Here is a 14,124-nt window from a genome sequence, read left to right on the forward strand (position 1 = left end):
TCTTCCAAAGTTTTTTGTGTACTCCTTTGAAAAAAAATCTGTGGAAGGGTTTGATATTGGCAGGAACATAGATGGCAGGTAGAAATTTGTGATTAGTGTCACAAGTAGTTTATTGTTTTGATTGTTAGGTGCAGCCTTCAAATACCGGTCATCTGCTCTTGCCTTAGCTACAAGTCACGTCCTTTGCCTGTGTGCACTTTGAACTAAAATTACTTGGTTCAAATGCAATGGAGTTCACACCTACTTTGTTTTACTTTTAGTAATTTTTAGCTAGTTGACATTTCAGGCTGCAGCACGAACCACGGAAAGGTGTATTTAATTTCTCCTTCTTACACTGAGTGCTACATTGTTTCCTGTTCCATAAAAAAAATCACAAACTGGGGAGACTCCCAGTTGTGTGTAATAATGGCCATGTTTTAGCTTTACCCAGGGAAGCCTAAGGAGAGATTGCCTGTTTTGTGTTCCATCAGTTTGTAACACTACGTGGCGCCCTTGTTCAAATAACAGCACTTCTGTTCTGCTCGCTTTCTGTAAACTGTCAGCGAGAGGCTGACATGTGGAGGCTTTCCAAAATAGGAAGTGTTCCTAAATGAACTAATTGGAAAAATTCTCAAGGTATATTAAGGTATTATTAAAGTATTATTATTTTATTAAAGGTATTATTAAGGAATTAAAAAACTCAATCTTTAAATTCAAGCCAACTCATACAGATAGACATTCTGGAGTGGGTGTTTGCTTGACATCCATGCTTGAGCTTTTGTTTGAGCAGGTATGGATGGTTTTCTTTTGTCATGTGGGTCTTGTCCTTTTGCAGACAACTGAAGATGAACAGCGATCACTGAGGGGAAACTGCAGTATTCTGCATTTCTGTGCAGAAGTTAATACCTCAGTGGTGTTAGACCTTCGGTGCAGGCTGTAGTAAGTGGTGTCCTAGTGAATGGAAGGATGGTTAACAGGGATGATCTACTAGTAGGTCTGAGAAACTCTTTGCTCACATAAATCTGATTCATTCTCTAAGGGGTTTGTGTGAAGAAGGAAGTGGTTGTGTATACCTGAGGAAGTGGCACAGGACAAGTTCTTCAGAACAGGCTTGGAACCACCTGGATTTAGTTCATACCTGACCTAGTTCAACCACTGTTTAGCTTCTGTTGGTCTTCCTTCTACTGTGTAACAGTGACTTCACATAATGTAAACCACAAAACTGCATCACTGAACCAGCAATTTATCACAATCATCCCACACAAATGATATGCACTTAAGAATTGCAGCTTCAGCTTTGCTTCAGAGAGACTTTCATCTTGTGAGGCCTTAGAAATCACTTGGATTTAATGATGAATTAGAGTTTTGCATGCCATCTCTACTGACATTTGAAAAGATGATTTGCCACCTTTCTGTTCCTGTTGATACAGTACGCAAGAAAACTCTGGGGCTGTAGCACTCAGATGATGAACATTCCTACTTTCCAGAAGTACAAAACTTTTCAGTCTTTCCTTTAAACTACTTTGACTAGTATTGTGATGGTAGTTGCTCCCTTTTTCCATATTATTTAAGTTTAATAGAACAGGTTGTTGGGGGAGCAGAGGATGAGTGTCCCTAGTCATCTGCTGCTGTAGCAAAAACTGTTTGTGACTACTTCATATCATTCACCTACTTTTGTTTTTTGGTGTATCCTTAAGAGTTGAGGCTGAAGCCTTCTGCTCTCACAACCAGCAAATAACAGAAAGAAGCATAAGGAAAAAATCCACTATAAAACAACAACAACAAACAACAGGATAGACGCAGAGGAACTGTACTATAATAAAATTTATTTGTTTGTATTTATTATTCTACTCTCCAGGTAACCAGGTAAAGTGTTAAAATTTGAGAATATTGCCCACATCAGACTGGGAGCCACCAAATGTTTAGAGGCTACAAATCAGTCAATTACTACCAGCGTGCCTCAGTATGAGGTAGTAACTTTGGTTTCCTGCTTTGAAAAAAATATCAGTGAAAAATTATAGTTTAGTGGGTTTTCTTTGGTGGTTTTGTTTGTTTGGTTTTTTTTGCTGGTGCATAATTTGAGTCAGGTATACCAGAATGACACAAACTGAGCCTTATCTGTTTAGTGTTACAAACAAGGCTAAGACCTAGTGAATCAAAGCTGTTGTACTGATTTCAATATAATGGTGTAGTGTGCTATGAGGCACTTTTTCTCCCCAAGAACTATGCACTGGAAAATCTGACTAGGATGGGATTTTTGTAGGTGTGATTGAACCTGCTTTTAGGGCCCTTACCTCCTCTATCATGTGGAAAGAATTAACCTGTTTTTTGGTGGGAGCCTTGAAACTTGCTGGAGAACTGTGCCCAGCACAGTTACAGGCTGTACCTGTAACAGATCTTTGTTTTCAGCTGCAGGAAAAGCCACTGGCAACTTGGTATTGTTGATGGGAGGCTTGCCTGATTTTAGCTCCCCAGCCAACTGAAACCTAAACAGTATAACAGTATGGTTGTTGGTGTTTTTTTGGTTTTGTTTGTTTGTTTTTGGTTTTTTTTGGCTGTTTTTTGTTTGTTTGGGTTTTTCTGATGGACAGGCACTGCCTGTTTGGCAACCAGTTTCTTGGAAAAGCAGGGCTTTCTTGGCAAGCTGGGAGGTGAAACCATGCTCAGGAGGTCAGGAGGTTCCATCCTTAAGCACAGGATTGATCTGTGAGGTTGTGGGTGGGCAGCATGTTTGTGGGATGGTGAAGAGAGCAGGGTGTGAGGATGGCTACACTGTCATATGTAACATAGAAGGGTGAATGGACTGTGGAGCTCTAGAAGGTGGCTAAATATTTAAGTATGCTGGCTTAATTATTTTTGGTTTGTTCTGCTATCATTTAAAAAGGAATGCTTTACATTTCATCCAAGGTAATATAATTGGAAAGCACTTTTTATATTTACATTTCTTCCTGCTCCTCTCTCACATTTTGCTTTTTGTTAACCAATGCTTTTACAAAAAGAATGCTGGAACAGCATTTTCAGTCAAAATCAGATAGATTGGCACACTTTAATGTGAAACAATGTCCCATGAAGTTCCATGGAGATAATGTTTTATCTGCTCTGTGTATATAGCAACAGCATATTTCTGATTGTGAGAACAGGTATGCACATGTCTTTATACTTGTATATACACTGCATTTATGGCCTTAGGTAACTTCCCACTACTTTTAAATCCAGGGTGTGATTTGTGTGTATGTGGCAGTTGGTCAAATCTGAAAGTCTGTTGAAGTCCATTGCATTTTGCAGAGGGCAAAATAGCCCATGAAAGAGAGTAACAAAACAAGCATTATGATCCAGAAAAAGTATGTGGAAGAAGGTCTTCTTAGCTTTGTCTGCTTTGAGTGGTAAATTTTACTTCCATGTCATTATAGCTGTTAAAGCACCTTTTTCCCCAGCTTTGCCATTCTCATCCTCAGAGCTGCAAAAATAAACAAACAAAGCCATTGCATTTTAAGTCTTTCTTTCTATTTCTGAAGCAAAATCTCCTTATTTAGAAAAATTAAGAATACACATACCTCCGATGGTTAATCCAGCAGAATAAGCATTGTTTTATTGTTATAGAAAGAAATCAGTAGAAGGTGTTAGTTCTGGTAATTTTGCAATAAAGTGAACATGTTAAGAAATTACTCCATAACTGCTATTTAAAAATTAGCACAGCTATCTTCTGTTTTGTCTCTGTTCCCATCACTAACACATTAAATAGAGTTGGTTTTGCCCTTGACTGGATGCTGACAGATTAAAAGGATGCATGAATAATTAAACAAACTCTTTGTTTAAGCTAAACTCCTCAGTGGGAGCTGTAACTGTTTGCAAACCTTTTCCTTTTCTGTGATGCTCAAAGAAAACTTTCCTCTCTTCCTGGTGTTGTGAGTCAGAGCAGGAGTTAGTCATGTTCCTGATTTCATCTGATGCAGTAACAGTACCTGTATAAACATTAGTATGGCTATTGTCTATCTGGGTATAATGTGGGTAAGTTTGAAAGGGACAGAGCAAGGCCAATGATTCAATGTTAAGGTTATTTTTAGAACAGCAATATAATGCTGTTATTTGATATGTAAAAGCCTTCCCCCAGCACATTGTTGATCTGAGAATGTAATGGGAGTAATCTTCATTACTCTGACCTGTTAGTTTGAAGAGTCACCAAAAATAGCATGTCTCATTCCTGCATATGTCTCTCTGCTGAGACAAGAGGGGTCAAAACAGCTGTTTACTTGATTCACACATGTCAGCAAATGTCCAACTTAAGTTATGTTTTGAATGTTGAAGTTGATGCAAATCATAGAAGCATCTGAGTGTAACTTTATATCATGGAGCCACTGATGTTAACCTTGGCTCTTACAAAGACATTGTGTACTTTTTACAGGCAGAGGAATTCTGAAGGATTCAAGCCCTGGACATGGTTTGAGAACAGTTAATTTGTTGCCTCACATATAGCTCATAGTCTGCTTTTGTCTTGCTCTATACATTACAGAAACAGATGGTGTACATGAATTAAAAAGGATTTTTGTATTTTACTTTCTTCAACACAAATGGAGCTGTCTCCATTTTGTCTTTTGAAGGTTGCAAAGCTTCCAGTGGGAGGAAAACAAAATAGCTCATCTAGACTAGCTAGCTGCCAAAAGCCTTGGACCTTTGTCCCATGAGAGCCTGTTCCCCACTGTCAGTAGGTTTTGCTGCTTATTCAGCTTTAGTTTTGCATTTCCTTATTCATTTCACTATGTCTAGTCTTTGTTCCCTCCCAAGGACTTTTCATTTCCCTAATGAGTATTGAATCTTCAAAACATTTGCACTTGAATTAATTTGCCTGAAATTTAAAGAAGAAAATAAGCTGTAATAATGCAAATATGGGTGTACCAATTACACTGCTGTCATCCTTTTCTCTGTATGTTTTTTCTGAGGGCACATACTTTGGGATATTTATGGGGAAAGGGGAATTGCTTGTGGGGGAAGGGTAATTGCTGCTATATGGGAAGAGGTATGTCCTCAATCTTTGTAAGATTGTGGGTATGTAAACCTTCTAATTTAATCTGATATGTCTCTATATAGATTGGCACATTGAACAATGCCTCTGCTTCCTTGTCCTTGGCCATTGCTAAGTAATTCAGTGACTTGTTCTGAAGGTTCATTTCTTTCCGAAAGAAAAGTTGTTACATAAGGGGCCATCATGCTGGTCTGTCCTGTGCTTCTTTGCTTTCCATTGTCTTTCAGAGTCCTCGGTGCTTGTTTAATGTTTAAGTGCTGCAAGTGCTTCCCAAAGCTTTAGTTTCCAAGAGGATTAGTTCTTCTGTTTTACTGTTTGTTGTTTTAGTAAAGAATGACGAGCTACCAAAAGTGATTGACCTCACTCTTTTCTCTGGTGGCATTTAGGGTGAACCGGCTAGGTAGGGATAAATGACTGCTTTGAAAACAATATATTTCTTTAAGAAACAGCTCTGTATAATGCATTGTTCTAGATTGAGAGGCTTTCCTGGTTTTGTTTCCCTTTTCGGAGTCTCAGTAGGATTATAGTGCTGCTTGGGAAAGATTGAGTCACTTCCTGGTTTTTTCCACTGATCAAAAATGTCCCAGGGAGTGGCAATAAATAAGTGGGGGGCTAAAGAAGAAGATGGCTTAGTTCCAAATTCCACTAGGCATGGAGATACTCACTTGGATGCAGTGCTGACTGGGGGAATTTTTGAAGCAATTGCTGAACTCCTTTTAATTTAGCTGGGATCCATTTTTCCCAATTGGCCCTTTTCTTATCAATGGAATAGCTGTAAGTAAATGGTTGAGACCAAATACAGATTTACAGGACAGATTCTCAAATATCTTTGCTATATTTGAACTTTGTCCCCTTTCCTGAAATTCAGCATTTGTTTTCTGCTAACCTCAAATGGGAGAGAACCCAGATTGTTTGGGAAGTGTCTAAGTGGAAAGGGAAAAATATAGACATTTCACATGGTTCTCCTGTGAGACAAAAATAAGTGGGGCTTGGTATGGATAGAGGTGCTCAGCTAACATCCCATGGCCTGTATATGGCCCACCTGAATGGTACTGCCAGCTTGTAGTTACTACTTAGAAAACCCTTTCCCAGCATGTGTTCAGGAGCACCCATTCAGCAGGCTGTAGGATGAGTGACTTGTTTCAGTAGAATCCTGCTGGTGGGTGGGTGAGTGTCACTTCTCCATTATCCTATACTTCTGTGATGGGGGGATGAAGGGACCATCCCCAAAATATAATGGGCTGGAACAGCTTCTGGAGTGATTTATCCTGCCTGTAGTAACTACTTCTGCATCCAGGTGCTGGCATAAGAACTGCTGGCAGGAGCCCTTGGTGCTGGAGGACACAGGGAAGTATACAGATGGCAGGATGGTGCTTGAGGAAAGCAAAGGTCCTCTAGAAATGGAAAAGTGTAGTGGCCTTCTTGATGAGAGAGGCCAGGAAGCACTGCTGGAATATTTTTGATGGTTGTGTGCATGACTGCATGATGTTGATACTCCTAAAAGCCAGAGCCTTGCTTGCTGAGCAGCTTTTCCCAATCAGCCTCTACTGAAGCAAAAATACTTGAAAGTTCTTATATTATCTAAATATCATCCCCTCTCCTGGCTTTACATGTAGTGTAAAGAATACCTGGCTTGTCAATACAGTTTTAGGCAGGGCCCAAACTTACATTTACGCAGAAAATTGTCTAGAGGAGAGAATGTGGGATCAGGACCCCTGATATCCCTGTAATTCAACCAGAGTATTCTTTCCTTCAAGTTGAATGTGACTACTGTCTGAAATCTGCTGCTCTATAAATATACTTAAATGGAGTTTAATTGTATCCATTAAAGTGCAACATAATCATAAAGAAGTTTTCTCTGTTTCTGGAATATTTTGCTACTGCTTTAAAACTTTTATAATAAAACTTTATCGTAAGAAATAGATACTGTATGTATTAATAGAATTTAAAAGTATTCAGAAATAACTGTGGACTGCTGGACTAACAGTGTGTAGTGATGAAAACTCTTTCATTATCTCTCAGAAGCTATAAAAATGTCTAACTTGAGTTAATGAAAAAATGTTAGAAATGTGCATGAACACTATCAAGACAGTGTTGGAAATGTTGATTCCTCAAAAATACAAAGTAAAGCTGGTTATTAAACAGTCTTTCTCATTTAAGGAGTAACTTGAATAATCTAGGAAGTAGCTGGAATGCAGACAGGCAGAAAAACATGCCAGTGAGGGAGGAGGAATTGTTAAGTAGCAATGCTGTTAGTTACCTGCAAGAAATGAAAACCAATTCTGCTAATTTTGGTAGCATTAATGGAACTTGAAAGAGAACCACTTTTAATTTTTGAAGGTTACCGGAATGGCATTTCTGCGATAGTTTAGTTTATTTTCCAAATTTTGATATGGTAACTAGTGCATTGCTAAAGACAAAATAATTCAACAGATCCAAAATGTAGATTGGTATTTGTTAACAAATAAGCAAAAAAATTGTTATTAATAGCATATTAGTCTGAAACGATCCAAACAATGTAAATGACACAGTTGCTAGCAGATAAGAGCACTATTGGTTACTACATGAGCAAACAGCAGTGACATGATTTTCCTTTTCTGTTACCTGTTAGCGAGGGGTCTTCTGTACCATCTCCAGACATCTGGCTGTGAAGATGAGCATGGTGTGTTGGTGAGCTTAAGCGTTCCTCTTGTTCTTGCAGGGAGATGGAATTTTTGTGAGGTACATTGTTTAGCCTTGCACCTGGACTGCTCACAGGGTTTGTCTGTTGAGCTTCTGTGGTTTTCCTGTTTGGTGGCTGATAAACTTGACTATAATGGCCTATGGGATGATATGCTGGTTTCTCAGATTTGCTGTCATCTTCATCATCATCATCAATGATAACTAGCTCTGCACGGATAACCCCATCATATCGGGACAGCTTCTGGTTTGCTTCTGCATCGTCATCATCGATGCGCTGATAACCCATGAAAACCATTGTTACAGGTTCAGACTCATCCACGTAGCAAGGTACAGCCTGGACAATGTTGTACCGAACATCTTCCTCATCTTGAGGTGCAGGGGGTGCTTCATTAGGATGACAGGGATTTAAAAACCTTGTTTCGCTATGTCTTTCCCTTGTATTCTGGTAAGGTTTCAATTCCTCATGTGCAGCATTTCTTTCTTCATTATGGATTATCCTTTTCTCAGGATTAGTGTGCACTTTCTTCTCTGTAGTGGAAGTTACTGAAGAGAGAGACTTTTGTTGTATTACCTTTGGAAGATCAAGGCCATTCTCTTTGTTTTGCTGCTTAAAGGGCTCTGTTTTGGAGGAGAACTCTGTCTGATGATTGCTAAATCCATTCACCTCTTTTTTGTCAGTGCCTTCTGGTTTTGGTCCAGGGACTAATTTGTCTTTCTGAGGAGTTACTGGCCTGCAGAATTTGTTTGCAAACACAGGTTCATGGTACTCTGTGGGAGACTGAGAATTTTTTTCAGTTGCCTGCCGTAGTAGGTCTTCCACTTCAACAGGAGCAAGTTCATCCATCCCATTTTGTGTTGTGCTCCCATTGGAGGACACTGCATAGACTGACTTCCTGCCATCATCATAGACTTTAATTCCTGTCTCTTTAAACTCCTTTGAGGGAAGGGGTATTGTTGATAACACTGTGTTTTCACCTGTCTTCATGTCTTTTTCAACCTTAATTTCCATGGCAAACAATGCTGTTGAAAGAAACAAGTGCTTAAACTGGTCATGCAGTAGCTGCAAGAAATATAGGAGTTCTGACAGTGATAGAGAACAGCTGTCAGAATGAATTATTAAATATGTGGAATTATCACATACACAACCAATATATTAGATTCCCATTTTGAATGTCCCCTTTAATCCTTGTCGAAAAAAAAAATCATTCTGTGAGGAAAAATCAGCTGTTGAGGAGAGAGTTTTCATTATAGGATAGACTGAGAAATCCAGATTTAACCTTGGCCCCTGGCATTATGCTGGGCAATAGCAGCAGAAGAGCTCCATATGCTGTGATGCCAGAGAGTCTTGGGTACTTTGAAGGGTTAGGAGGCTTTATAGTAGTTGGGAAATAACCAGACTACTGCTGGCTACCCAGCAGCTGTAAGTGCAGATAGAAAATGCAAAATGAGTGATATAAAGGGAGTCTCTACTTAGTTATGACAGGCAGAGGAATGAAGTGCTGGAAAGAAGTGTCAGTGGTGAAGAGAGTTATCCTCAGTGACACATACCTTACACCACTGTCTCACCTCTTAGTTTTGATGAGCTAACTGTAACACTGCTTAAATAAGAACAAACGTTTCATATCTCTAATGTCTATTCTTTGCTTAATCTGTATTAGATTCAATAAATAGGAAGATTTTGTACATACTGACATCTTCAGGAGTTACTAATAAGCAGTACCTTTTCTCTTTTCTTCGTCATCCATGTCAGCATGTGCTGTACTTCTCAGTGTAGAAGGTCTGAAATACTTGGGAAGGTCAGGGATGCTGGCATATATGTAGTCTGCTGCCTCTGAGTAAAGAAGATCCATAGATCCACAAAGCATTAGTATGTTTTAACTTACTTCTACAGGAACCTTTTAAAAAATATTCTTTTCACTAAACGTACCTTTTTCAAATCCAGCTTTTTCAGTCTTCACAGACTAGGTGGGAAAGAGAACCGTTAACAATAAATGTGATAGTTACTTTTAAGGTGCTAACTAGACAGTGCTTTGGTTTCCCTGATAGTTTTAACCTTTTGTGTGCACAGCTTCATACAGAGAAGGGGCTAAAAGTGGAATGTGCTCAGTTGGAGCATGGTGAGTGAGAAAGGGAAATTTCTGTGGTCTTTTGCTGATATGATTCCAAGTCACACAGGGAAGGATGAAAATATTATGAAGTGTCAAACAGTGACCGAGCTTCCCACCGTGGCCCAACCTGGTTGGCGTCAAAGATTTTTTTTAAAGGTCCTACTTTGGCTTTCCAGTTTTATTTATCTCCCTGTGTATCTTCAGAGAATATGTGTGTATGTCAGAACAGCTGGAGAACTGAAGTTTAGTTTTATCACTCTATTTTTGGAGATGGTTTAAGACCATTTAAAAATATTAAAATTGCCTTTTGACAAAGACTAATGGCTGAAAACATTAAAATGCATCATAATCTCTATCAGGGACTTGGTGGAAAACATGATGCAGTTTCGCTGGGCACAACACCTGAAGGAGCAAGAATAGACCAGCCTCTGTACCTGGTCTGTACCTGGTGTGTCTGTCTGAGATGTAAAGTTGCTGGGTGTCAGTGGCAGTGCTGTTTTTAGAGATGTGCTGTGCATGAGTGAAGATAGGAATTTCTCCCCCACCCCCAAAAATAAGCAAATGTAGGCATATGGGCACTTAAACAATGTAACAGCTTGATCCCTCTGGTGTTTGAGCTGCTGTCACTTAGCCAAAAGCTCATGACCACTCGTGGGATCCAGCTAGTTCCTCTTTCCCTGGATATGATGATGATTGAGTAATAAGTTCTATTTCTGGAATAATATAGCACTAACCTTTATTATGTCTTCTGTTGTTTTCTCAACAGACTTCAGTTTCTTTAAAATTGCTTCTTCCTTAGCTGAGACTTCCAATTCCTGTCTTTCCAGAGCCTCAATTTCCTTCTCCAGTCTGCAATCACAGTTGCAAAGAACAACATTGTAGTGTTGATGCACTGGGAATATGGACATTAGTAGGGATGGTTCTACTTACCTTGACAAACTTTGATCTTATGAGATCAACTTAAAATTTCACACACACTGAGAAATAAGTATGAAATAGTATTTTCATTTAAAATGAAAAAACCCCAAACCCAACAACAAACAATGCCTTCCATGTGTAAACGTGGACTATTTTGCCATCTAGGACTTGTCTGATGGGTTAACTATTTTCTTTTAAAAATCTTTATTGTTATGTGAAAGGAATATTGCAGCTCAGGAGTCAAAATTTTTTTTGGGCTACTGACACTTACTGTAGGTTTGTGTGTTACAGCCCCCTTCCCTGCTCTTCTTGTATTTGAAGTCTATGTTGTATGGTTTCTTGCATGTTAAAGCTGAGTACAATTAAGGTATCTTTTTTCCTGATCAGAGTTTTTATTTTCTTAGTATATGATAAAAAGTTCTAGACAGAAAGGCCCAAGATATAAAAATTGAATCTCAATGTCAGAGAGGAAGAAAGCTATTCCTGGTTGTCTGAGTATAAAGCACACTTCTAATTCAAGTATCTTGATCAAATTTTTCTCTGTTGAGTAAGGCAGTGACTTAAGCAGGTGTCCTTTTTCCTATTTTTTATTCTTTCTACTCAGGACTACTCTTTTCTACATAAGTGCATATTTGTTGAGCTTTAGATGGAACTTGCCTTATTAGCTGAGTAGTTGGGAAGTCAATTTGCCATGAAGATCTAGAATCCAACTCCAGAATTAACTGAGAATTAACACAGAATTAACTGGGGTGGGACTTAAACTGAATGTCTTATGCTGTAGGTTAATGCTGTATAACTTTACTGGTACTTTTTAAAAGAATTTCTTTTAATTTTAAGACAAAAAAGAAATTTCAAAAACTTCCATATTTGAATGCAATATGCCTTCTATTTTTTTTTTTTTTGTTTTAATCTATGCTGGAAATCAATGACTGTAGGTCTAAGGCAAGGGCAACTGATGTTACCTTTTCTGAGAACAGTCATAAGAGTTACAATAAATTATATGAGACAAAGTTACAGACAGGGTTATAGAAGTGTTGGCCTATAACCCCGAGGGAAAGAAGTGTTTTATTTTTGTAATTTGACTTCCTTACTGTAATTTGACCTCCTTACTGTGTGCTAGGACTCACAATATTGCACAAAGTCATGAATGATTGAAGTCCACCATCCTTTTGAAGTAACCAGACTAGAAAAGCAGAATGCAGGTCGACAGATAAGCATTATTGATTTTCTTCTGTGTGGCTGAGGAATCTGAATTACCATTATGGCTCTTGCCCTATTTAAACTCAGATATGTACAGTTACACTAACAGTGTGCTACGTGGACTTCTACCCGTTGGTGACAACATCCTGTTTCTTGATATACAAAGGTATCACAGACCTCAGAACAGATATGTGGAAAAAAAAACCTTCAGGATGAAAGCAAAAGCTAAAAAATGTATTTTAAAGCTGTTCACACTTTTGTCCTGAGCTCTGCAAGATGGCCTTAGATCAAAAACCTTGATCAAAGGTACTGATTGCAGTGCTGAAATGTAAACATTTTTACCGAGGGGATAAATATTTTTGGACAGCTATTAAAAAAAAACTAATGACCATGTGTCGTTATTTTTGCACTTCCTATGAAACAGTCTTTGTTTAATATATTGAGATGTTTTATTTTTATATGAGACTTGATCACAAAATCATAATTTGAAAATCATTAAAAACTCACAGAAGCATAAAGAGCTGGAAAATCACTAACTTACACTCTGGATTTATTTCAGTCTTGGCTGTAAACACTCCTAGACATACAGGTGTAAGAAGAGGAGGAAAATCTTGGAGACAGTTGAAAAAAGAGTGGTGGGGAAAAAGACAAAACCCCAAATAAATCAAAGATTACAAACAACATGTGTTTGCCTGGATGATCAAGAGACAAATTACAGTTTATATGTGCTCTTACCCCCATACCAACACCCACTTTATGTGGTAATTAAGAGACCTGATTCAGTGGATTTAGAGAGAAATTCTCATACCCATGTAATGGGAATTGCATCTAGACTCTAAGCATCTCTTTTGCATTTATACTTGCAAAAACAGATTTTATGTTTCCATTTCAGAGCATGTTGTGAGTGTGCATACTGGAAATTGCAGAAAGAAAACTTCTAGGAGATGCAGTTTGTATAGTTCAAAGAAATTGAAGCCCTTATAACATCATGCAGTTGAAAAGTTAGGCCAGGATCTTTGCGGTGTGTTGACATATTTAGAAACTTCTAAATAAGTGAGATTTTTATTAAGTTATATCACAGTTTGTCTTGAAAGGATCTAGTAACTATTCTAGCAATTATATGAAACTACCTGTTGTAGGGCACTGCATTTTTTTGGTGAGAAATGGAAGCATGACACAGCTACTGTATTAAATCAATCCTTTGAATATTCATCCTCTTTTTAAGTGGCACTGATTATTTGAGAGGGGAAAATAAGTAGTATGGAGGTGTGGATGAAAGAAGAAACCTTAGAAGTCAAGAAACTAAATGAAAAGTTCCTTTGCCAAGGTAACAGCTGAATTAAAGAAATCTATGGAGATTGCCTGGATGCTGCTGGCCACCAGCTGATCTGCTGGAGTTGGCATCACTGCCACCCCAGAAAAAAAAAAAGGCTCCAGAATGAAAGGCAGATAGGATCTTCCTATCCTATCTTCCTACCAACCTGAAGGATTCCAGACTGAGGGGAAAAGGCAGTTTAGCAAGTCCTCACATGTTTTGAGATGAGTCAAATGCTTTAGCACCTCTTAGCATAGCCTGAGTCTGCTTTCATGCATCACATCACAAGCAATTGAATAGACCTTAGTTGTTTTGCATTTTTAAATGTGTTTAGCAACTAGTTCCATCAAGAATGAGTGTTATTAGTTGAAGATTAAATAAGAAAACAGGACTCCTAAATCTTCATTTAGCTTGTACCCCGACCCAAGGATATGCTCACTTGGTTCCCTGAAGCTTCTAACATGTAAAGAGGGTAAATAGGACAGATAGTGTAAATGCAATGTTTTGTCTGTAACCAAAGCATTCAGCCATTTGTCTCCAAGGTGGCTCAGATTGCTTGCTATTCACTGTTTTGTCATTTATACAAAGAATGGAACTTCTCCCTTCTTTAAAAAAATGCTCAAATCTGAACTGATTGGCAGATCTACACCAGCTCAATTTGACACTCAAGCAAAGAATGTTTCAAAACAGAGGTCCCATTTAGGAAGGTGATGGCAAGGCCCATACCACTACTGTAAATAATCTGGCAACAATTGCAATTGTCCTCTCAGCAGAAAGAAAAAAAGACTTATCTAAGGGTAATCAAAAAGTCTTTAAGGCGATTCATGACATTTTAAACTGAAGATAAAATACATGCAGAATAATCAACAGTGTGAACTGAGTATCTCTTTTATAGTCAGATG

The 14,124-nt window shown here is 38.4% G+C and overlaps 2 protein-coding genes across 10 annotated transcripts in view; one reads left to right on the top strand and one right to left on the bottom strand.

Moving 5' to 3' along the window:
- The window catches only part of FRRS1 (ferric chelate reductase 1), a 157,196-nt gene that overhangs the window by 26,628 nt on the left and 116,444 nt on the right, over nucleotides 1-14,124 (top strand). The window lies entirely within an intron of this gene.
- The window catches only part of PALMD (palmdelphin), a 61,797-nt gene continuing 50,666 nt past the window's right edge, over nucleotides 2,994-14,124 (bottom strand). For both annotated transcript variants that reach the window (XM_086841840.1, XM_023931884.2), the window contains 5 exons: nucleotides 10,524-10,638; nucleotides 9,609-9,642; nucleotides 9,402-9,512; nucleotides 7,604-8,701; nucleotides 2,994-3,436 (listed from right to left, as the gene is read on the bottom strand). In XM_086841840.1, coding sequence (XP_086697966.1) covers nucleotides 3,393-3,436; nucleotides 7,604-8,701; nucleotides 9,402-9,512; nucleotides 9,609-9,642; nucleotides 10,524-10,638 — 1,402 coding nt within the window. In that variant the 3' untranslated portion in view covers nucleotides 2,994-3,392. The remainder of the gene's footprint in view (nucleotides 3,437-7,603; nucleotides 8,702-9,401; nucleotides 9,513-9,608; nucleotides 9,643-10,523; nucleotides 10,639-14,124) is intronic.

This window comes from Cyanistes caeruleus, chromosome 9, assembly GCF_971803275.1.
Source record: "Cyanistes caeruleus chromosome 9, bCyaCae1.hap1.1, whole genome shotgun sequence".
In the NCBI taxonomy this organism is placed as follows: domain Eukaryota; kingdom Metazoa; phylum Chordata; class Aves; order Passeriformes; family Paridae; genus Cyanistes; species Cyanistes caeruleus.